Below are 25,245 nucleotides of genomic sequence, written 5' to 3' on the forward strand. Positions count from 1 at the left end.
TACTTAGAAAGTGCATGTGTAATTGCTGGGAAATTAGTTCTTACTGCAATTAGTGGACATTGTGTTTGAGCATTAATAGCCTGGGGAAAGCATAATAAAGTTGTTCCTAACTGTTGATAACAACACATTTCTCAGGGATTATTACTTAATTAACAATAATTTGAAAGGGTAGTTCTTCTGAGATGAAGCATTCATTTATATGGTGTATCTAAACAATACCAGATAAAAAACATGTCACCTGCTAAGATTTTTCTTGTTCCTTTGGTTTCATTTGTGAGTGCCTGCTTGCCTACATAAAATACTGTATTTGCATCTGAGCTACTTCTTCTGTGGGTCCATGTAATAGGAATTTGTCCCCTCTTGGAGGTTTGCGCATTGTTTTCTCATCATACAGTGACTTCTGGGTCTGTGCAGATTATGATTTTAATTAGAAATGCTAACATGATCAGGGAAGTACCTCTCACACCCACTCTTTCCATGCCCTCCACACCAGAATGGGGCAACTGTTTCCCCAACACATGCATTATTCATTCCCAGCCACCTCAACATGAAACGTTTGCCATTGTTTCCACTGTCCACTCCTGTAGCTTATGTTCTCCCAGCATCCTTTCCAGTGAATGGTGTCTGTATACCTCACCTCCTGGATTACTGGTCTCATTCACACTGGTGCATCAGTTGAGAAAGAGGCTAGATCATCAGACAAAGAGTGTCTGATTGGTTTGTGATGATGTCTTTTCTTTTTCCTGAAAGTTGCTGCATGCTGTAGTACAAACCAGACTTGTTCTTTGGAGTGGGTTATGTTAAAAAGAGGGCAGAGCTGCTGAGGCAACCTGTTGCACACACTGCCCAGAAGAGCACAAGAGAAATGTAGTTTATAAACTGAGCTGCAGCAGCAAATGACAGAACAGAGAAATGCAAACATAGTGAAAGGTATGTTGTAATATTACTATTTATTTTTCTCAGGGGCAGAAAGTACAATTTCTATATTGCTTCATGTGGAAGCAGTGGGTTGCTCAAAACCAGGAAAGACTTGAAACGCATAGTATTTTTGTGTTGGTAAAAAACAATTCATATGCTGTGTTCTCTAATATGTGGACAAGCTGTCTGAGACAGTGCTTCAGAAGTATTTGGTAGTATTTGGTCTGTTGCATTCACTGGTATCCATATAAGAGGCTCAGAGTAATTCCATTATTTGCTCCTTATAGTCTATTCAAGGAGACTGGAAGTTTAGACCTAGGCATTACTGGAAAGTGACAGTGACATGGACAAATTATTCTTAAACTGGTTGCAAAACTCTTCTATATTGAAAAGATATTTTGTAAAATAGGCATTAGGCACATACATTTCTGTTTGTGCTTTCAGAAAATTCCTGTTCAAACAGCTAATCTGCATGTCTTGACTGTCTAGATGGAAGCTTATATTTGGAAGTAGATTAAACTGGCACTTATGCAGAGCCCAGACTTCTATAGTGGATCAAGATTGATTACAGTGACACAGAATTTCATTTTTATTTCAGTAGAATTTTAAAATTTCTTAGTTCACACAACATCAAAGGTGCCTTTCTGAATAAAAATCCATGCAGTTCTCTATCTGAGGACATATCTTATTATGTACAATATAATCAGATTGATATAGTATTGCTTCAGAAACAACACAAGCTGTTTTGCAATGGGCCTTGTGGGAAAACAAAATGGGGGATATATAACAATGTATGTGTTTCTTTGAAGAGAAAGAAGAGTTACAGTGAGTGAAGGTCATGCTAATTAATAACGGTGGACAGACCCTATGTTTTTTCTTGAAATACTGAATTAATATTAAACCAGAAATCAAAAGTTTTATTGTCCTTGACATATTTTTTTCTAAGTAACACTTTTCACATTTTTCTAGTTTATTCAGTTTTTCTTCATAGCAAAATGACCAGGAACTACTGCTACAGAGTCCACTGTCTGAAGTTGATGTTGTGGGGGGATTATCATTAAAGAATAAACTCCTGCAATTTTTTTTTTTTAAAGGCTGCAAAGACAGGTAAATGCCTGTGAAAATCCTCTGCAAGTAAAACAGTCTGGTCCCCATGCATGGGGAAATCCTCACTTTCCTCCTCCTGCCTCTGACCCTGCATGACAAGCAGTGATTATTTCGCTGCTCCTCTGGGGCCATCCTCGCCAGCTCCCCAGCAAGCTACACTCCTCACACAGTGGGGTGGCACTCTATCAGGGGTCCTCTGAGGCCAGAGCAAGAAGAGACTCTGCAGTCCATGGGCCAGAGACTTTCCTCTGCCTGATTTTTGCTGTACAAACTCTGCAGAGCTTCCGTCCAGGACAGGCACTACAGGGTCTTTCATCTGGTCTTTCTACAGGGTTTCAGAATGGCAGAAGACGGTGCAAGCCAGGCACCCACAGGTTGCCCACAGCCATTTGTAGGTGTTTCTCAAGGCTGGGATCCCAGGTATGGTCTCTGCCAGCTGGAGCAGGTGGGAAGTGCAGGCAGGCAGAGTGGGTGTAGTGGACAAACCACAACTCAACAAGTAACGCAGGAAGGATTTTGCTTCAGCCTTTGCTGGTGGTGCTTGAGACTGCCTGTGTGCAGAACTGGACACGTGTCTGTGTCACTCCAGCAGACTGCAATGTTCTCCCTATACCAGTTTTGCAAGACACCACTTCTCTATTTAAATCCTCTAAAAATGCAGCTGTTTGCTGAGGCTTCCCAAGTCAATCACATTCACTGGTTTTTTACTCTACCTTCAGTATTTAACTAGAAATTATGAGCAATTGACTTAATCAAATCTGATCATTTCTTCAGTGCATCACAAAAGGATTTAAAGGTGTCACATAACCCCCTGCCTTAGAGCTGTCCAAGCACCTAGGACGTGGGTTACATGCATCTTTGGTTTGCCCTTCTTGGTATTACCAAGTGGTACATTTTCATAAACATGCCACATCTCCCAGGTAAAATGGATAGTGTGCTTTCCATATGTGTCATATTATATTGAATTATGTTATATCACTTCATAGTATAAAATATAACATTATATTATACTATTTAATTTTACTTGAGTGAAATATTTAGAAACCCAGTCCCCTTCTATTATGCAATTGTAGATCATTCTGGCACTAAAAAGTAGAAAATTTCATTTAGGCTGCATTTTGGTTATTATCATGTGATTGGCAAGAAAAATATTTCTTGAAGGAAAGATATTCTAGGGGCTTGAGAAGAGGTGATAGATTTTTGACAGGTAATACTATGAATTTATATTGCACATCCATCCCCAGGAATGCCACAGTAGTATAAATAGTATCTGAATAAAATGTTAGTTTCTTGAGACATATTTTGTGCCTGTCATTATTCATTGTTGATAATGAGACAATTAATAGGCTAATGATATAATATAGGCATTTAATTCAGCCATTTCAATGCCAAACCTGCAGGTGTACCTACAAAGTGTATAGGTAGGTGTTGTAATTCTTTTATGTCTTTCAAATGCATCTGCAGAACTGTAGGTAATATCTTCATGGCTCTGCTCACCTGAATATTCTTATTGAAGTACCCTGGGAGGTGCAAATGAGCCGAGCAAGTAAGATCTACCCTGAGCAAAATCTGTAGAAATCTAGAGACTTGGACAGAAACTTTTCCAGGAAAAAAAAATGGTTGGGAAGGGAAATTTGGTTCTTATGCATATTGAAACCCTCCACATTGAAACATGGCAAGTCCAAGATCAAATGCAGTAATGTAAAGAGCATCACTGTTAGACATAGGCCAAAAGTAAGACAATCAATGCCAGCTTTAGGTGGATTTACATAAACAAAAAAGTGAGTTTAAAAGAGATGAAAAAGAACACTTGTACTCTCAGAGAAAGTGTCAAAAGGCAGAGAAACCTAGGGTCTCTTTTATATGTTAACTGCCTAATGCAAAGAAACATTTTTTGCCCCGTGATGCTGTACAGCAAGCTAGGATGGAGTCACTGGCATTCAATAAAACTTCATTTTATTGAAAATACATTGTACTTAATAGGAGGTGTCAGTTAATTATTTTTGCTTGGATATATGGACTGTGAACCTATTCTCAGAGGTGAGAATCAATGAGAAAAAATAAGTAGATAGTCCTTATCTTCTCATATAGGGATTTAAAAGGCAATGGGGAATAATGGTCTTTTACAAAGCTGCAGGGAGTTTGGCCTAGTTAGCACTTTTGTATGCTAACTTAGACTTTAATAAAGTATCAATTAGCACATGCAGAATCAGAGGTCCCTTCTGAATCAATAGAACATCATTTGATGGTCATTTTATGAAGTAAGGAAGCTCTTCAGTGTGGTTAGGGGAATTACAGAGTAGCTTGCAACACAAAAGTCCTTATGTTGGGATCGAGGGTACAACCTCCTGCTTGACGGGATATAGTCTCTTTTAAAAGAAACACCGTTTACGCATACAAAGCTCTGGATCTGATTTATCTGTCATGAAATTACTGCTGTTACAGAAGTGGGGACCCTCCAGAGCAAACAAAGTACAGCTGGAGTAAATGCTTTATTCCCCATTAGCCCCACAGTATGGCAATCCTGAACAAACACCTTTTGATCATCCCTTTCCTGGAAAGACCAATTTCTTATGATGATCAAGAAAAGCATGAAGGCTTTTTTCTTCACTTTTTTTTCCTAATGATCATGAGAAACACTGATCATTCCAGGATACATTTGGTATGTTCACATAAGCTAACAATATTATCCATGCCTGATAAGGTTTCTCTCTACCACACAGTACAACCAACTGGTTTGAGTACTTACATAGTAAACACAATTGGAACATGTGGATTCAGCCTAACAGAGGAGGAGACAGAGAGGTGGAAAGAGCCAAAGAAATGATAGAGTAGACTAGACATAATGAGTCCTCAGACCTTTTATTTTACATTGTAAGATATTATTTTTATTTGCATTTCAGGGTTATAGAAATGTAGGAGTTTTCTAAATTACTTTTCTTTTGTTTCTGATGCAAAATCAAAGATCACCTGAACAACTTCCAAGATTGCTCTCAAGTCTTTTCTTAAAAGCTAAACAAAAAAAAAGAGATTTCACAGCTTCTATCAGTCACCTGTTCCAATTTCCACCCATCTTATTCTTAGAGGTTTGGTGTGCTTATAACCAAAATTCCTTTTGCTTCAATTAGGCTTATTTCACCTTCACCTGACCTGGAAACTAAGATGTAAATCAGCACTTTTCTTGTTATACCTCTTAGTATGCATTATACTTTTTTAAAATCTGGTTTTATGCCCTCACCCAAATCTTGTTTTTCCAGACTCAGAAAATATAAATTTTAACCTTTTCACCAGTCCTGTTTTTCCAGACCTCTGCAAAAGCTTCTTGCGGTTTTAATGGCAGCAGTTTGGGAGTCTGTCCATGTCTCCTTTTCAGGTGTGAGATGCTGCCTTTTTTTGTGTTGAGGTTGCCTATAAAAATGCTCAACAGATGCGACACAAACAGCTTGCCCAGCATCCTGTGGGACACAGCACAGAGTGGCATTTTCCTCCTTTGGAGCAACCCATGCAATAGTGTTGGCTCCTATTCATTTTGTGGTCATCTCCTTTCCTACAATGCTGACTCATAGGCTGTTACTCACCTCTCTATGCCTGGGCATTTGATTTTGCTCTTGCAAAACTTGTGTTTTTCACTTGTCCTTATTGAATTTTCTGGTATTGATTTCTAAACATTCCTCCAGTTTACCAAGATAATTTTGAATTCTATCCCCGTCTTCCCAAGTGCTCACAAAATCTCCCAGCCTGATGTCCTTCTCACATTTTGTAACTGCTAGAATAACCATTCAGTGTTCTGGTCATGAAGCAAAATCCTGCAGGACCACTCGATGCTGACTCCCAGTTTAACACTGGGCTGCTGACAGTGTTGCTTTCCAGTCTGTCACTGTCATTTCACCTGGGTCTTATTGCCCTATGCTGCCTTTGAAAATGACTTGTGGAGTTTTCTGAAACATTTCACAAAGGTCAAGTTGTTGTGCATTCTCTCATTTCACATAGGCTAGGCCAGTTATCTTAACCGAGAGAGGAAAATCAGTCTGGTTTTCTTGTCAACTTGTTCTTCACAAATACATGTTTGCTATTCCCTAGCACCTTATTATCCTCTAGAGACTGAAAATTTAGATGTTGGTTCCAGTAACTTTCCACATATTAAAGTTATAATGAAGATTCTGTAATTCACTAATTCACTGGTTCCTCTTCCCCACTGCTCCCTTCTCTTTAAATATAGGTATAATAGTTTTTCTCTGCCGGTCCTCTAGGAACTCACTTATCTTCTGTAATCACATGAAGTTATTCACTAATTTTGTCTATTGCTTTAGCTGGTTTCTGAAGTACCTGAGGGAAAATTCAGTGTGGACTGATTAATTTTGCAAGAGATTTCAAAAATGTAGGCTATATGACTTGAGAGAAGACAGAACATAATATATAATATCCCATCAATTTTCACTGGGCACTGTACCTGGCTTTTGGCTATGATGAAGTTGATGAAATAAAAATGGATCAATCTAATTCTTCATGCTGCCCCCAAATTTAGAAGAGAAGCTGAAAATCTTCAGAAAAAGGCTGGAGAAAAAAAGGGAGAAACTGAAGGTAGTATTTATACTGCTACATTTTTTAAAGAGAAAAAACGATTCTTCAGTCAAAAGGAAGAAATCAAAACTCACGCTTCAGTGCATAAACTGATTACAAGGGTCAGCAAGGAATTGTTCTCACCATTTCCATCATCTCACAACAGTACAGTCTTATTTTTTATGGTTAACTAAAGATTATGTATCAAGCAGTATCACATTACTGACCTCAACATTGAGTGCTAGTGCTTATTCCCATTGTTCTTTATTTTCCACTTCTTCTTCCCCTCTCTGAAACTTAAAATACAAAATATCTAATTAATCAGACTTCTCCAGCAAGGAGGAAGAAACAAATTACACCAAGGCTGGAGTTTTCAGCTTTAACTTGAAGCAAAATTTCCATGTGCAACCATCTTTCAGGCAAATTATTTAAGTATGCATGCATGTCTTTCACAAATCATTCATTTTCCCAGCAATCTGTAGTTCAATATCTAAGAAAAATACCACTTCTCCTTTTCTTACATGTTCTCTCATTAGGATTTCACTTGTGTCAGACTAGAAGACCATTCCATTTCCACTTGGGATGTACCATCTTTCCAGCTTCCTGGTTTAATCCTCTTTGCTGCTATTAGTCACAGCTATTCTGATGTCAAGTTCCTTTTGTCAGAATTTATTTCATTTCAGAAGTATCTCTTTCAAAGCATGTGAAGAGAGAGTTTAACTATTTGGAAGTACCAGCTACTGGCAATTTCCAAAGGCAAAAATCTTAACACTAGAGCAGAGACCTACTTTTACAAGCCCAGCCTGGTATCTCAAAAGATTGTGGTGCAGAACTTGCTGATAAAAATGCAGATCCATAAGTGAGAAAGAATACATTTAGAAAGTATGTAAGAAGAATGTTGTTGCTGAAGTATACACACAGATCTAAGAAAGGATCTTCAAATTATTTGAGTTACATGAAGTGGCTACCAACAGTGGGAGAAATGGGCCTTGATTACCCTGCAGTTGCTGCTTGTAGGGTTTCTCTGGTGCATTCAGGGTCATTAGTTCTTTGTACACCACCAATATGTCCCTGCCTAAAGAGGAGGTGTGCCTAAATATTGAAGAGGCACCAAATGACCTGTTATTGACCATCAGTAGTGACAGTGAATGAAAGCCATACCTCACTTTCAGGTTCATACTCAAAAGTTTGTATTGATGTGCTTTACTGATCACTGAAAAGGCTTTAAAGCAGTGGGGAGAACCCTAGAATTGATATGCGAATAAAATTTTTCTCTAAGACTTTTAAGAAACAAGTGAAGAGGAATAGTACTACAAAGCTTGGTTTATTATGGTAATGTCTTTCCCTCATATCTCTTCCTTCATGCACAATAATTTCAGCTCCTTACAGGTGCCTTGTCATAATGGCTAACGTACTTCAGTTACTATTGCAGAACTGCATGCAAGATGATCCCTTAGTCAAAGAGATTGTACAACTGCCCATACTTTCCTCAATGGGGACATTTACCTGGTTCTCACTTCTCAAACAAACCTGCTAATCCCCAGGAAGCAGACAGAAATGCTGGGCAAACAGTTGGACTCAATGATCTTTGAGGTCTTTTCCAATGTTAATGAGTCTATGATTCTATGAAATACAGTAATCCTTGGGATCTCTCCTTCCACAATGCTAAGAGACTATCAGTACAATTATATCACTGCACAAGTTCATTTCTTTGGGAAATCAGACTCAAAACAGCTGCAGAAGATTCTCCCCTCTGAAGGACAGCAACCAGATGGCTCACAGCAGATAATGGAAGGATGGAAATTTCAGCCAAGAATACCTCAGCTCCTACAAAAGCTGCTATTGCATCACCATTACAAATTGAATACTAAAACATATGGAGCACAGGGTTTTGGATTCTTCTCTGAACGATTCACCTGTAACAAAATGACAAGCAAAGAGTTTGCCAGCAAGACAAAAGTTCTTTTATATTCTAGTAAATGCTTGTTCTGCTTAGACATTAAGCAATCCAGACAGAGGAACTGCTTCATCTAGGATACTCATATTATGAAATGAGAGGCACTGGGAAAGCTGGAAATATGTCCCAACAGTGGACTATGAAGAAGATGGAAAATAGATAATACATACTTCTTTGTGAGGGATAGGTGTTGTTAGAACATGTCACATTTATAGAGGACAATTAGATAACACATTACACACACTCTGCGTGGAAACTGCAACAGCTGAGTTTGAAGACCAAAACCTAGAGGCTGGCAAGCAAAGCATGTGAGATTGTTTTTCAGGCTTTATGAACCTTTGAACCTTTTGCTTGCTGTCTTAAAACTGGGACAAATGTGGTCAGCACATATTTATTGCTTCTTACTTTATTCTTTCAGCTTGAAAATGTCCTGTTAAAGCTAAGCGCTCATATTCTGTATTTCTAGAAACACTTTGAAGCTAGGTGATAAAAACAAGGTAGACGCTAGTATTTCAGAGAAGGAGGCTTTAAGACTTCTGTTTCTTTGCTGGTTTGGTTTCATATGCTGTAGCTTGGAGATGACTTGAAAATGTTCATCCTGTTGGCTAGTAGTGTATGTCCTCATGCTCAGACAAGGCAATCAATGAGATCAGGGGAGGTGCATGTGCCAGTGTTGTAATGCTGAGCAATGTCAGAGTCAAAAAATGGGAATTAGAGGAAAGATTTTCACCTTTAGAGCACCTACACCTATTTTCTAAGTTAATTTAAAGAATATCCTTTCCCTATGAAAAGACACAATTAAAAAAACCAACAACACCAAAACCACAAACAGACAAACCAAAAACAACAACAGAATAGCACACTATCCACTAAATGCCAGTGGGTGCATGCAGTAATTATGAGAGATAGCAAAATATTGATTTCTGGTTAGGAAAAGAAATTACCTGTTCACTTCTTCATCTTCAACAGCTGCTTTTGGAAATGGGTTGGGGTCCATTTCTAATATGACAAAATGCAGTATGAAATGCCAAATTAACAAGGAACACAGTCACAATGAAACTAGGAAGTTGTCTTCACCAGCAACAGCACATAGGCCCTTGCCAATCATTTGTTTTGATTTTCATGCATGGGAAGAAATATTACCTCTACTTGGAGCAGACAGACAGCTGCTTCTCATATCTGTCACCAGATAGGAGATAACACCTTTTCTGTCTTTGGCATTTGGGGTTATCAGAGGGCCTTATCAACTATCCAATACCTGTGGGATAGAAAGAGATCATTTTTCACTGCTACATGCAAAGATTTCGTATTGTGGGTGCTAGCAGACACAAAATGCAAGCTAATGTACATGATCTGCTACTGTAGCCACCATGCGGCACAGACAGGGACATCTCAGGTTCAAAATACATTCCAGGTGTGCAACAGGAACAGATTTTATCCCATAGCAGGGGAATGACAGATGTCTGAATTGCTCAGGGGCCTTGAGACAAATTTGAGCAAAGGCTCTTGGTACAGCTGCAAAGAAAGGTCACACTTTGGAGAGAGGAAGGGCTTTACACTTCATTTGTTTGGTTTGTTTTTTTTTTTTTTAAATCGTCATATGTGCTACTTTATATGAACATCAATTCACAATTTAGAGTTATTTGTACAGGCTTTTTGACAGCATAGCAAAAGTAGTCAGGATGTGAGAATTAAAAGGAATTTTTGCTTAATAATGAAAGCATAATTAGTATGATTTTCATAGGTTTTGTGTATCTTTGCACATCCTTGATGAAAGAGGGGTTGTTTTATCTGAAATTTATTTGAATTTTGCAGTGTATTTGCAATGCTACACTTAGTTCCTGCTGAAGTTGACTTCAGCAGAGTTAGACATGCATGGAACTTTAGAAAACATCCTGTACCTCTGTACTGCTCTTTACAGTAGTGTTTACAATGCCTCACACTGAGTAAAAGCTGGGGATCAGATCTTTTCCTGATGCAAGTTATCAGCATAATTCTGATTGGAATTGTTTACTCTGTGATTGTGTGTGTCATTTATTCTTTTTGATCTTTTTATGCATCTATAACCATAGGGTTGGGATTTACACGATGGGACTCCCTCTGTCATTCTGTGGGATTTTTCACTCTGCAGACACTCCAAAGCTTTGAAGGACTTCAGATCTTGAACAAAATTAGTTCACTGATGTGTCTGTCCCAGGAGAGATTGTTGACTAGTCTGTAGATATAATTTAATGGCAATGGATTGTATTTGGAGTTAATGTTTACGCACCATATGGTACATAGTCAAGTTTCATTGTATTTATGGAGATCTTAATAAAGTGAAGTGAAAAATAAAAATATATGTTGAGGCCCAGTCTGTTTTCAAGAAAAGTAACTAGTGCCTCTAGCTTTTTCCTTTTAACTTAAACTTGCCCAGGAAGTATAACAACAGGTAATAGTAATAGTAGGACTGTCCTGGGCCAGAGATAAAACATAGGAAGTTCTGGAAGTAGTACAGAAATATTTAGGACTATAATTATGCAGCCTGTTTAGAGGTAACTAACTTAGGTACTGCAAGCATTAGGATTTCTAAAATCATAGAGTCACAGAATCACAGAATGTGTCAGGCCAGAAGGGACCACAGGGATCATCTGGTCCAGTCTCCCTGCTCCAGCAGGGTCATCCTAGAGCACGTGGCACAAGATTGCAGCCAGACAGTTCTTTCATATCTCCTGTGGGGGAGACTCCACAACTTCTCTGGGAAATCTGTTCCAGTGCTCAGTCATCTGCACAGTAAAGAAGTTCTTCCTCGTGTTCAGGTGGAACTTCCTGTGCATCAGTTTCTGCCCTGTCCTGTCCTCCTGTCCTGTTGCACGGCACCACTGAGCAGAACCTGGATCCATTCTCTTGGCACTCTCTCTTCAGAAACGTATAGACATTGATGAGGTCCCCTCTCAGTCCTTCCTGAGACTGAGCAGGCCCAGCTCCCTCAGCCTCTCCTTGTAAGGGAGATGCTCCAGTCCACTGATCATCTTGACTGCCCTCCGCTGGATCTGCTCCAGGATTTCCATGTCTCTCTTGTACTCAAAAGCCCAGAACTGGAAACAGCACTCCAAGACATAACCTCACTAGGGCTGAAAAGGAGACATTAATTTCTTAAGAAATGTTAGTTCCTGGATCAGCAGAGCCTCCATCCCTGGTGGGTGGTTTTAACACCCATTGTGGTGGTGTGTCTGGTGCAGAATACAGCCTACAGCTGCTTACTGACTGGTGCTCCTGTGAGCTTATTGCAAAGGTGTCTTATGTCAAAGCAGCAAGCAAATGAGGGTACAGAAGCCCTAAGAACTAATCTGTGAAAACATAAAAGAATAATCCATTTCATGGTGGGTAAAAAACTGCCCAGTACTCCCACCTTCACCTTGGTTTAAAATATCAAAATTGAGAAATTCAAGAAACAAAGTAAATAGCTCATTTGTAGAATTCTTTTTAGTCAAATTTAATTTCTTCTTACTGTGGTCATTACCAATTTGTCTCGTTTCTTTTGCAAAATACTGAGGGAGAAATCTTTAAATGTGTCATTAAACTCAGAAATCATTTTCCTTAGCATATTCCTAGAGCAGTGTATGTGCTGCTAAGAAACATGACATATTTGAGGCATTTACCTAAGAAGTATCACATGAATTTGTGTACTCATGTACAGAGAAAATGGAAGGGGGAGTTTAATACTGGTTGCCTCTCTTCCCCACATTCTCAGCGTAATACTCCAAATGAATTGCCTGCACTTAAGCCATGAGCCTGCATGGATTCCACTAAGGTCTGTAGCATTCTACAAGAGTGCCGAGTCCACACAGCAAAATCCGTTGCAAGGACCAGGCATAAAAGATATAAGCATGTAATTAATTTTATGAATGCAAATAGTCCACTGACTTTCTGGGGGGCCACTTGCTCATTGTGGTGAGTACAGTAAGCATGTCAGTAAAGCTTTTCAAGTCTGAGCTTTTTAACTATCAAATCCTTGGCATTTATGTAAATATGTATTGAGCACAATACATTTCAATCCCAGTGGAACTCTATGGGTGCCCATATGGTCATTCAAACTATTAATGCCTTTATCCTTTTGTTGGAAGTGTTGTTCTCCTCAGAATTAACAAGATAAATGGGTCACTACTGGGAAATGCCAGAAGTTGGTTCTGGCAGTTATTTCGTTTTCCTTTTCATCTTTGCCTAGAATTAGCTATTCAATTAAGAATAACTTAATTATGGAACAAATATGTGCTGGGGAGGGGGGGAATGTCTGTAGAATTGGAGCATGAAGAGTAGTTCACACTTGGAATATACCTACTTTAATTTGCAATATGGGCTAAAAGAGAAATTAACATTTTTATTGGTGAACTCTTTTTTGTGTAGAACAATTAGGTAGTTCCTTTGTACCATGTATAGACCACAAGTAGCACAAAGATCAATCAGATCTTCATGGGTCTTTATGAAGCCAAAAGTTGCATTTGTAACTGCTGACTGACAAGAAAAAGGATTTTCAGCAATGTTTTTGCAATGCAAGAACAGAGAAAATAACCTAAACAACCGAGCTGATAGTCAAATATTCATCACAAAAGCTGGGGCAAGAAAGGCATTCACTTTGGGTCAGGGATATAAACTGCACAGATACGCCTAAATGTTTTACCATAGAGTAGACAACTGTGAGAAACAAAATGAAACATTTAAGTTATTCTTGAAAAATAAAGCACCCTCTGCAGAAATCTCACAGATTTTGGTCATGCAGTTTTCCCAGGCTCAGTAATTTTTGTGTCTCAGCAAGGAAAACAAGATTTCCCTCTCTTTACTACCTTCAAATTCTATGCACATCCCCATGCTGAGTCATGAAATGTGTTTCTGTAATATATTTCAAATGGCAAGCAGAGGCTCATCAATTCCATTTTTGCAGATTTCCTTAAAGAATGCATTTTGAAGGGCTCCAAGAAACAATTTGCATTAAGGGAACATTAAAAGTTCAGTTCTGTCTCACTCAGTAATGCCAAGTAACCCTTCCTGTATGATGGGTGCCCCCGATTCCCTTCAAGGAACAGAATATGCCTCCAAGCCTGAGCCATCCATCTGTGGCAAAAACCACTGTGGACCATCTAAGTCTCGAGACCTCACCAAGCTAGTACACCCCAAGCACCTAGCTCTTAGCCTAACCAAGTGTTGTGTCTACAGCTGAAGTGACCCTGTACTCATCCATCACACTCATCTGGTGAAGAAGCCATCTGCATGAGTCCTCTGAGAGACTCAGTCACCCATGGCCTTAACTGTAGCTCAGCCATCGCTTGTGCTACCACACAGTTCAAACCCTAAGTGTGTGTGAGTGCCTTTTTACGCCGCTGAGAAATGGGTTCCTTGGCCTGCAGGCCTTGCAGATGCAGAAGCCAAGAACACACCTGGGGTTGGTGACACTGCGGGAAAAGGGACCCAGACAGATCAGCAGCACCTCAGCCCAGGAGTTAACAGAGGCCTTTTTCATCCCTTTAATACCAGCTGAGAATGTGAGACAGAAAAGAATGTCATTCTTCAGTCTCTGAGAGGAACCATTGTGGATGAAACGTTGTTACTAATGGTATCAATTTGGCCTTAGGTGAGGAGCAAAATGCAATGAGTTTGAGCGTGCTTGCTCATAGTTTTGGAAAGGCATGAGAAACCAGAAACTTTGCCCTGTTCCACTTCAATACTACTGCTTTTTTCCATTTCTACAAAAATATATGACCATGTCACCATGGGCTGGCAGTAAATGGGGAAATTACTGGTACTCAAGGAAGGAACATCTTTTTACAAGACTTTACATTACTTAATGGCAAGTTTCCTGACAGTTACCATACCCCAGAATAAGACTGTATTGGGAATAAGAAATGTTCTCAGGGATATTGCTGCCAGGGACCACTGAGTTGTACACTGTTTTCAAGAAAGGTTCCTCATGGAACTGCACATTTAGAGGTCAAAAGCTGTTCTCACAGAGAGCCTGAAGCATTTATAGCACTCCTCTTGACCTTTTTTTCACTGCTTTTACTTACCTTGTTTCTTGCTGATTTAATGCACACGTGGATGAAAAGCATCCTGATGACCTGATTTCTTTTGCTATTTCCTCATTACAGGTATACTGGTAACTCTGCAAGTTCATTTAACAATGTCTTGATACCTTGCCTAAGCACTGTTGATCCTTGATGGCTGAACCTAATTGCAGGAGGCACATGGCACCATTAGTTTTGAATCTGTGGTTTGAGAATTCACCTACAAATACAATTCTGATTGCCACAGGAATTTGTCCATTGTGTTGTATCACCTCTTTGCCACATATACAAAAATGCAACAGATCTCTGCAGTAGGTGGAGTTTCTTAAAGCAAAAACTCCAGGTAGGACCTTAGCTGCTGGATCATAGCCTGCCCCCAGTTACTCTTTCCATTGTGGGATGTATTCCCCCGAATTATATCAGGGAGTGGTGGGAAGCTCTTCCCCATATTAAATCACCAGCAAAACATAGGTTGTAAATAATGTCCCCCTGACTTTGCTGAGAATAACTTGTTGTTTAAAACATGCCATGAACATGGTGGACATACTTATGAGTGGAGGGCTTCAGCCTCCTTTCCCCAGTGTTGAGGTGTATTGGAAGTTTGGAGCAAAGGCGTCACAGGACAAAGAGACACAAGCCCTTCACACATAGTTCTTGGACTCCTGTGGCTCTGGGCATCCAGCAGGGACTGTGAGCCACCTCCCTGCCTCTCACAAACAGCTGCCAACTTCTTCATGAAGTGACACACACACAGAGATTACTGTGGTCCTTCTGGGCTTGTACTGCTTAAGTAAATCCCAATTCTTTAGCTTTGCAGACAATAACCCTAACATATTATGTAGCCAGTGTCTAAACAACAAGTAGTTCTGGACATTGCTCTGCTTAGAAGGATTTTACCATGTTCTGTGCTTATAGTTTTGACTTTCTTTGTCACATCTATTAAGGCTTAGGTTATAAACTTTTTCAAGGTAAAGGACCCATTAGTTTGCTATATTTCACAACTCTATAGGCTAGCAGCACTGTGTGGTCATAATTCTGGGCTTTATATTTGGAAACATTTTGTGTAGAAATTAGTCTTAGATGGTCATTTTGTCTCTACTCCCCCTGTGGACACTAGTTCCAGACTTACACTGCCATTTTCAGATTTCAGCCAACTTTCTGATTATTTTTAAATTTCTGTTTCAGTAGATTTCTAAGTGTACCCAGTTCTCCAGTTGTAACAGCCCTTATGCTGGGGAATTCACAACCACGCTCTTCTTCTCTGTTAAAAAATTGCATTGTCTCAGTCTTTACTTTAAAGTCATGCAACTGTCTAAAATACTTTTTTATTATTTTGAAATCTTTCAAGGATTTCAGTTGGAAATATTTGACAGACATCTCCTGATACATTTATTTCCACAGGATAAAACAATTAACTAAGCCTAAACACCTAAGTGTAGAACAGCAGTAAAAGGAAGTGTGAACTACTGGCTTAAGACTCAGAGCTCCACATGCTGTTCCTAATTAGTCAGTTTGTCATGAAAAAAGATATGCTCTTTAAAGGAACAGCAAAAATACTGTACCAACAGAGGACACATGGAGTGTTTTGATAGACTAACTTGTGTGCAGTACTAGATCATTAAGTTCAGCAAAACGGTGAAGGAAAGGTTTGTTATAATACATAGCCTAGAGTGAGGTCACCAACTAAACTGACTTCATGACAAGACCCTAGACTGATAAGAAAGTGCCCTTTGATAGAGGTCATTATTCCTTTGCCTAAACAGGTCTTTAAGGACTGTGAAAGAAAAAAAATGTGTTAGCATGACTTGCTTGGACATACAGTATGTGGCCATCAGCACTGTGAAACATTTTGTGGGTTATAAAATGATTAACTGACCATTCAAATTCTAGAAATGTTGCAATCAGTTACTCAGAGAGGAGGCAACAGAGTGTGAAACCTGAATTCAAGCAACAGAGAGGCTGAGAGAATAATTAAAGTCAGAAATAACTTTAGCTTTCAGAAATTATACTCAAGGTTTGCAATATAGCAATAATATCTGTATTTATGCAGACGTGTGCGTGGACGTGTGTGTAATGAAAATGGTATAGTTTCCAAACAGAAAGATGGTTGCCAAATATTGTTCTCCAGCTATCACAATTTTCCAGAGTGAACTGGTTTTAAATATTCTCTAAGGACTTCTGGTCATAAATATTTCAAAAAAGTACGCACTTAACTCATGCTAATCAATATCATAAAGCAACCCTACAGTTAAATTAGCAAAGTCAAGAACTCATACTTATTGACTAAACCCTGATACGATTTGTACCTGAGGCTCCAGGTCTTCAGCAACCCTACAGCTAAATTAGCAAAGTCAAGAACTCATACTTATTGACTAAACCCTGATATGACTTGTACCTGAGGCTCCAGGTCTTCAGCTTATATGGTAATAGTACTTCTGTTTCCAAAAGTTGTGCATCCTGATCTTACATTTTTGTATAGGGGATTAAATACTTTATAGCATATTTGCCTATCGAGAAAACTCATTTGCCTTGAGGAAAAAGACATTCTCTTATAAATTTCCTTTAACTTTACAGGATACTGCATTTCTGAGAACCAGGATCTCTCTTGGACATTTCAAAGGACTACACAGAGGACCTACTTTATTCTCAAGGGACCCAAGTTACTGTATTTGGACTTTTAAGTCAGTCCTAGTATACGGATGTGGACTTCAGGTAGAATGAGCAATGCAAAGAACTTGTTTGGACTTGGTGTCTCCTTGTATTTTTGGGGACTGATGGACCTTACTACAACTGTGCTGTCAGGAAGTGCCAGGCCCCTCACTGAAAGGCAAGAAGACAACCTGTCAGACAAGCTGCATCAGCGTATGAAGAGGAGCTGGGTGTGGAACCAGTTTTTTGTTCTGGAGGAATACACAGGAACTGACCCTCTCTATGTTGGGAAGGTAAGATCCACAGTGGGAGGATGTCTGTAAGAGTGTATCCATGTGTGTATCTGAAGATTGTGGCGCAACACAGGATGTTTCCTCAAGTCGCTTTGCCTTCTTTCTGGCAGCTACTTCATCCACATTAATTTTACTTCTGCTCCCAAGAGCTTTTGCCCCATGTCACCTTTGTTTGGAAAGAATTTCTATTTCAAGGAGCTGTCAATATATTTGCCTATTTCAAAGAGATCTGCTGCATCAATCATCATCTGCAATTTGAGGTAGTGTTAGAAAATCTGCAGCAATTTTTCCAGGGACTCCTACAATGTCAAGGCAAAGCAAGGTTATATTGACATATAAGGATTAGGAAAGAAAGGAAGAGTTTCTGATCATGCTTCTGTCCATGATCAAGTCAGCTAGAAGCTGCAATTCAAAATCAAATTAAATAGCCAGTTTCCCTTAAAAACTGACATTTTAGTTTTTGTTTTCTGTAAATCTTCAGGGTCAGCGTATCTTCTGGCTTACCACATCTTGTCTGCAGGTTAATTTTGTGGACTACAGAGAAGTTGCTCCAGATCTAGAAGGGTAGATGGACACCTCATTAAATCCAACTATGAAGGGTCCTATTTTTGGATCCTTTATGCTCAAGAACTTACCCATCAGTACAGATATGTGTAAAATATATTCCTGAGCTCATTCTATACATATACTTGGTAATATTTTGCATTTACTTTTCTGTGTCTCCTTGAGGAAGACGCTGATGGAAATCAGATCAGTGATGTCTGCTGTCACAATCTGTCTCACTATAACCATCCTCCTTTTTTGTTTTTAAAGTCCCTGAATCTCTGACCCTGTATTGACCCTGTTATTCAAAGTTTTATGGTCAGTATCAAGTGTGCTTCTATTCTACACAAAAGTGACAAATCTGGACAAAAATGTGGAGAGAGTTAATGTGCTCAATGTTTGAACAATACAATCAAGATTTACATGCCTAGAATATCAGATACGGCCATGTCAAGTGGAGACTACACATAGGTATATATGAAAAATAACTTAGAAAGGATGTCAGAAAATAATTCCTTCACATTTCATTGTTTGTTTTTTTTTTTTTTTTATGAGATAGAGGCTCCATTTTTCCTTCCAAGCTATCCATCTGCTGAAAAAAAAAATTACATATCCAGAGGCCCAGTTTGGACTCATATTTATCATTCCACAGCCCCATAGAGCTAAACTGTGCTCTCAGTTACACAAATATAAATCAAAATGGATCTGCAGGCTTCAGAAGACCTCCTCCTGATTTATCCCTACATGACTGACAGCAAGATGTGCTCTCCTTCCTCCTACAGCAATGGCATCACTAGTGATTGCCTCTAGATGAGACCTCATTAGTCTTCATTCATCTGTGCACCTAGCTTTTCAGGTCTTGAGATCTCTATTGATTAAAGAAATTAATATTTGTTTTCAGGCAATTCCCAGCTTCAGAACAAGGGCCAGGCTTATTATTCCACATTCTCAGTTACATCTGAAATGACTTCAGGCTTCCTCTTGTGAGCCGAATCTTAGGTAAAACAATTACGGGGAGAAACCAGCTCATCTTTTAGACCTGCTGTTGTCATTAGGAGCACGCACATTTGGCACAGTCAGCAGCACTCCTGAGCTTGCCACCGCTCATCTTTGCCCAAGGGAAAGACACCAGGACACCAAGACGGCTCCTCATGGCCTGTGCCCGCCACTCTGAAGCCCAAGCTGCCTTCAGGGAGCTTCTCCAAGGCTGTCTGGGTGCTGGCTGTGCTCGCACCGGGGTGCACAAGGGCTAATTAGCGCCCACGGTTAACAGGGCCGATTAGTCCCACGCACTGCTGGGCTGACACGGCTGATCCCTTGGAAGGCCTCCTAACTCGGCAGCGCTCCGTGTAGTCCCGGCACCAGGGAACTCTGCTGCCAAGAGGCCTCTGGGACTCACACGTTCCATGGTGTCCCACCCTCGATCGGGTGCGGAGCAGCCAGCCGAGCGGTGGGATGGGGCTGTGGCGCTCTGTGAGGCAGAGGCTTCCCCTCACCTCACCCAGCCAGAGGCACAGGCGCTCCGAAGAGGCAGCAGCCTCCCACAATTCATCGCCTGCCTGCATTTGTGCTGCCTGAGTCTTAGGGATCCTTTCCTTAGGAAAGGGGTCAGCAGGGAATAGACTGTGGGGTGAATTAATTGTTCTGGCAGGCTAGAAATTTTTCAGCCCGAGTCACCCGAGGCTGACTCAAAAATAGCTCTGTAAAGGCTTGCACGGAGTGGGGCAGAGGTGCAACAGGGCTTTCAGTCTGCTGCTGGCTGCTCACACCAGCCCTCCAAAACAGCCCTGGGTCCCATGCCAGGCCAGGCAGGGCCTCTTCCAACTGATACCACCCACAACATCCTGAAACATCCTCATAGCTAGACCTTGCTTTTATCCATCTGCTCTCTCCAAGCCTCTGTCAGAAGGAGAAAGAAAGCACAGCACAGAGCCAGTTGTACAGCTGGTTCTGGCTGGTTCTCTATGACTGGAGCAACCAAAAAAAGCACCTTGACTTGAACCACGGGTCCAGGCTTGCCTAATATGATTTCCACAGCTGCTGTGATTCTGTGAACTTCCCTAGACAACGGTTAAGGCAAGGTGCAAAATATGTTCTGGACAGATAAATGAAAGAAACATCCTGACGTGAAGTCAGTACAATTTTTGCTTTTCTCCAGTGCACATGATAGTGATTTAAAGTACTTCAGCTTCAGAGGGTTCCTGGTCCTGTCACAGATAAAAACAAGGCTTCCTTGTTTTGATTTTCCTAGAGGTGGCCATTATTGGCTAATAGGATGAACCAGGGAAACCAAAGCCCCTTCATTTGCTACAGCAGGTATTTTCCACATTCAATGAGCAGCCTACACTGTGTCAGTAATTGAACTGGGGACACATTTCACCATTTTGCCATGTTGGAAACTCCCTAACCCTGTTTCAAAGAAGCATTTGAATCACAGCACCTGAATAAATGAATAAAATGCAACCTCTCTGCAGACTATCAACGTACATCAACCACACTCACTCATGCATCCTTACAAAAATCCCCTGCAGATGCTACATCCCTGGAAGCAGAGAAGGGAGAAGCACATCAAGGATGGAGTCACAGACTGCTTAGCAGAGCTGTGTGGGTTCTCCCCTGAGCTGCTCACTGCAGCACTACTCTTCCACATGCCCTTTTGCCAAGAAATGTGTCATTCCAGTGCAGATGTAACATCCTTATTTTTTTTGTACTAGTCTCATCAAAAGAAGCAACGCGGGTTGACACAGTTAAAAATTTCTCAGGAGTTATCACCTTTATTCCTCCAATAACCCATTCCTTAATATGGAGGAGAAAGTAAAAATTAATTCCTCCTACTCTGTATCAACCACATGGCAGCACAATTTATTGCACCACCCATAAAACAAACCCAACTTAAAACTAGATCACCTTTCCAACACAGTGACTTTTACACTTCGAAATAGAGCATCCTGATATTAGGTTTGGTGTGAACTTCAGTCCCTTCAGACACCAAATTCTTTCAGATTTATTGCACTCTGGCAGTGTTATGTCTTTTTGTCTTTTACACTCTTTTTTGCTTTGTCTTGAAAGAGCAGGTTATACAAGAAGCTGTAAAAGTGCTGCTAGCATTTCTTACTGCCTACCCTTAGCTGAGACCCAATGTTTCTAACAAATCACAGTTAGACAGACATCCTCTTGTACTCCCAAATTCTTAATAGCATGCCATGTTCATTCCTTGTTTGCTCCCTTCACAACTGCATTTATTCGAAAATAGGACTTTGGACAGAAGGTGTAATTTAACCCATGAGTTTGATTCATTATTTGCTTCTAGTATTCTGAAAATTCCTGAATACCTACTGCTATTTGAAAAAATGCTTCTTTTTTTCTTTCTCTTTTCCTTCTTCTTTTCCTCCTTCTTTTTCTCCTTCTTCTTCTTCATTTTCTTTTCCTATTCCTGTTCCCTTTTTCTTTTCCCATTTTCTTTTTTCCCTGCTTTTAATTTCTTTTTCAGTTTTCTCTTTCTTTTCTGTTTAATGTTTGCCTTTTCACCTTGAATTTGACTTTGTCTTCCTCTTTCTTTCTTTTTTTTCCTTCTCCTTATCTAATGATGACTTGTTGGTGTTCCAAAACACATTTTATTCCATCAGGCCCAGCTCTAATTCCCCAATCAGGTCTAACATCTGTATCTGTCTCAGCAGCTGCATTCTTTCACTGGTGCACTAATGCACTAAAACAAATGCCCAAGATGTAGCTTAGTGGTTCTGAATCAATTTGAAAAGCTATAATGGTGTTCTCCTTCTGGAAGTATCCTGTTTACTAGCTCCTACAGTGATAATCTCTGAGTTATGGGTGTTTCGGGTAAGTAATGACAACCACTGTCTTTTTTTAAATTAATCACAAGATGGTGTTTCCTGAAGATACACCAGTTTGCAGTCCTGGTGCTTGCATGTGAATTAATACACATGGCAGCCATTTAAATTTAACTGTTTACCACTGCCAAATTTTTCTGGGCTTGTTCTTCCACCATTCAGTTAATACATCGCCTGAGAGCTGCCAGTTTTTCTCCAAAATATCGATGTTTCTCAGATGCAGTAGCCACTGCAGGGATGGAGGCGGAGAAGGAGGAAAGTGGCCTGACACAGCCATTGTCACAACCTGCACCTTCAGCTCTTGCAGCCACACTGCAGTGCTGCTGTCCCAGCAGCCACTTGGAGTCCACGGGCCACCTCCATACAGACCTGTCTGCAGGCTGGGATATGCCATGGAAAACCACGGGATCCCACCTCAGAGAGCTGAAAGCACTCTTGCCCTGAAAATCAGGAGTCGGTCCAAGTTTTGCATAAGTTGTATGACCTACCTGAGAGGCAAGTAAGGGAGACACCCTTCAGAGAATGAGTTTCTCCCGACCAGACCCTTCGCTGGGGGAAAAGGTCTTTCCACTACCTGGTCAACAGGATTGTGTGCCCTAAAACTGCTGAGGAGCTGGTTCACTGGCACTAGAAATGCTCAGGTCAGATAAGTAATTTTGCCAACATTCCTATTAAACTTTCTCCTATGTAATAAGTTATTGGATAGGTTCTTTATGTTTTTAAACAGCTCAGAGATGAGACTTCTTTCTTTCTTGAGAGAATAGCCTGTAATCAATTGTACAAAGTTTGACTTCTTCTTTTCAACACAAATTATCCATTTCTGTTCAGATTCTTTCTTCAAATACTGTGTTCATATATTCAGTTTATTTTTCTAAGATTTTTCTCTCCAGTACAAATATTTACCTATGTTTGGTCCCGTCCTCCAAGATTGCTCCCATCTGTCCTTTAAGCTCATCAAAGCATTAAAAACACACCTAATTCTGACCATATTTCCAAGATTATTTGCCCATATATGCATTTTAAAATGTGCTTAATTGAATCCAGCACACTTTCACTACTTTTTTAAAATTATTATTTATCCTTTATTCATTGCCCACAATGATAATCACACTGGAAAAAAGTATTCACATCTGAACCATTTTGATTTTTTGCACCTCAAGTCTATTGCCTTCCTGTCTTTTGGTACTGAAAGATTACTGCCACTGGGCATGGATCTTTATGCTCTATTCCTCAAAAGCATGGAAGTATGAGCATACCATGTTCACAGTGTGAGTGAAATTAACCAATTTGATTGCTTTTGATAGTCATTCCAGTATTTCATGGGAACCAGGTGTTTAACAGAATGTAGTCCCCAGAATTATTTGTTTCCCTGTTTTGGATCATAATTAGTACTGCATTTAGTCTTGCTCTTTTCTGTTGCACAGTTCACAGTTATCTGTGGCTGCTCAGAACTAATTAGCACTCATGCAATAAATCCATTTGCTAATTTCCTAGAATATCTGGGATGGTTCTCATGCCTATAGCCTGCCGTGGGCATAAGCAACTGTTTCTTGCTGCTTAGCTTACCTACTGTTTGACAATATTCCGTCCTGAAGATGTAAGGATCCAGAATAATTTCATTACTAAAATTTAATGGGAAAATATTTACATATTTCTGAATCATAACACTTACTGGGTAGCTCTCCCATTCTGCTTTCCCCTTGATCCCAAACAGATTTGCCTTATTTGCCCGAACATGCTACCCCTGTAGTATTTCACTCCTCTTAAGCCATGTGAGGAATCACAGTCTGCAGCTTTGCTGACCTCACTTTATCCCAAATCTTCTCAGTGGCCATTGTAACAAGGCAAAAGATAATTATTGTGTTGAGCGAGATTCCAAAAAGGCACAGAGCCTGTTCCTGTTTGGGTGCCTCTGCCTTTTCTTGTGGCACAGCTGTGGGTGCAGAAACAGGAAGACAGGAGAGGATTTTTAATTGCAACTATGCATTACAGACTTTACTATTTGCCTCTTTCAGCAAAGTGAGTTCATTAGAACCAGCTTGTGAGTCCCAATAGTGAGACCAGAATGCTCGGGATGATCACGTGCTTTGTGTTTCTCAGCAGCTGCTTACCCAGCTCATGGTCTAATTGAATCCTGCTCCTTTCCACAGCTCCACTCTGACATGGACAGGGGAGATGGTTCGATCAAATACATCCTCTCAGGAGAGGGAGCTGGCATTGTGTTCACAATTGATGATACAACAGGGGACATTCATGCCATTCAGCGGCTGGACCGGGAAGAAAGGTCACAGTACACCCTCAGAGCGCAGGCTCTGGACAGGAGAACGGGCCGGCCGATGGAACCAGAGTCAGAGTTTATCATCAAAATCCAAGACATCAATGACAATGAACCCAAGTTCCTGGATGGACCTTACGTAGCCTCTGTTCCAGAAATGTCACCTGTGGGTAAGACAGATTTTGTGGAGTCTCTTTCCCATATAAGCAAATTGGAGATGGTCACTAAAACACAAATTCCCTGACTCCTTGATCTCAGCTTCTGCCCCTTGTGCAAGAGCTGCAGGACAGAGGAGCTTATCCTGGGGTGACTGCTTGCTGTAGAAAAGAGACAACAGGCTTTACATCAGCATCAGCTTCTCTGAAAGAAAATGTGCCAAGGGAAGCCTGAGAGATGAAAAAGGTGTGATTCAAACATGCCATGTTTAGATAATTTGTAGCAACATAGTGCCCCTTCTCCTCTGACATCAGATGGTAGAAATAATAAAGTCCATTAGACAGCCATTACCATCCCGAAAATAACACTGTCTTAGCAATCTAATCAAGTTCATATTGAGAGCTCAACTACTGTCCAGGAGCCCTTGTAAACATGGAAACATGAAAACAATCATTAGCTCCTTCTAATTCATGTAAACCTGCACTAAACAAAGTTCAGTGAATCCTGAGATTCTGTTACTGTTTGCCCTCCACTTCTACAGAATGGGATCATGTTGAAGACATTCCTGTTATTGCAATGCAGAAGACAAACAGCAGCCTTCCTATCTTCCTATCCTGACACAAGTCAGGAGAAATCATTTCCATATAAGAATTCAAATAATCACATAAAATATTGTTTTTTCTGGACTTGTTTTCTTTCTTTTTGAGCTGTCTTTGTTTGCTTATTGCTTTTTGGCTCTGTGACATTGCTGCAGAGATGATAACACCATATAAATTTCATGTCCTGAAGTTACAGATATGCTTCAACTTCTCATTCTTCAATATTATGTTGACATAAAGCTAGAGAGAGGCATCAAATACAGAAGTTCCAGTCAGTAATAATATTTCCTAATGGTAATGGC

General features: G+C 40.2%; 1 protein-coding gene across 1 annotated transcript in view; it reads left to right on the top strand.

The window, feature by feature from the left end:
- Positions 1-25,245, top strand: part of CDH20 (cadherin 20) — a 119,199-nt gene that overhangs the window by 63,608 nt on the left and 30,346 nt on the right. The window contains exons 2-3 of the mRNA XM_068197509.1: positions 17,155-17,522; positions 24,064-24,358. Of these exons, the coding sequence (XP_068053610.1) occupies positions 17,280-17,522; positions 24,064-24,358 (538 nt within the window). The 5' untranslated portion in view covers positions 17,155-17,279. The remainder of the gene's footprint in view (positions 1-17,154; positions 17,523-24,063; positions 24,359-25,245) is intronic.

The sequence above is a fragment of the Anomalospiza imberbis genome, chromosome 1, assembly GCF_031753505.1.
Source record: "Anomalospiza imberbis isolate Cuckoo-Finch-1a 21T00152 chromosome 1, ASM3175350v1, whole genome shotgun sequence".
Taxonomy (NCBI): domain Eukaryota; kingdom Metazoa; phylum Chordata; class Aves; order Passeriformes; family Viduidae; genus Anomalospiza; species Anomalospiza imberbis.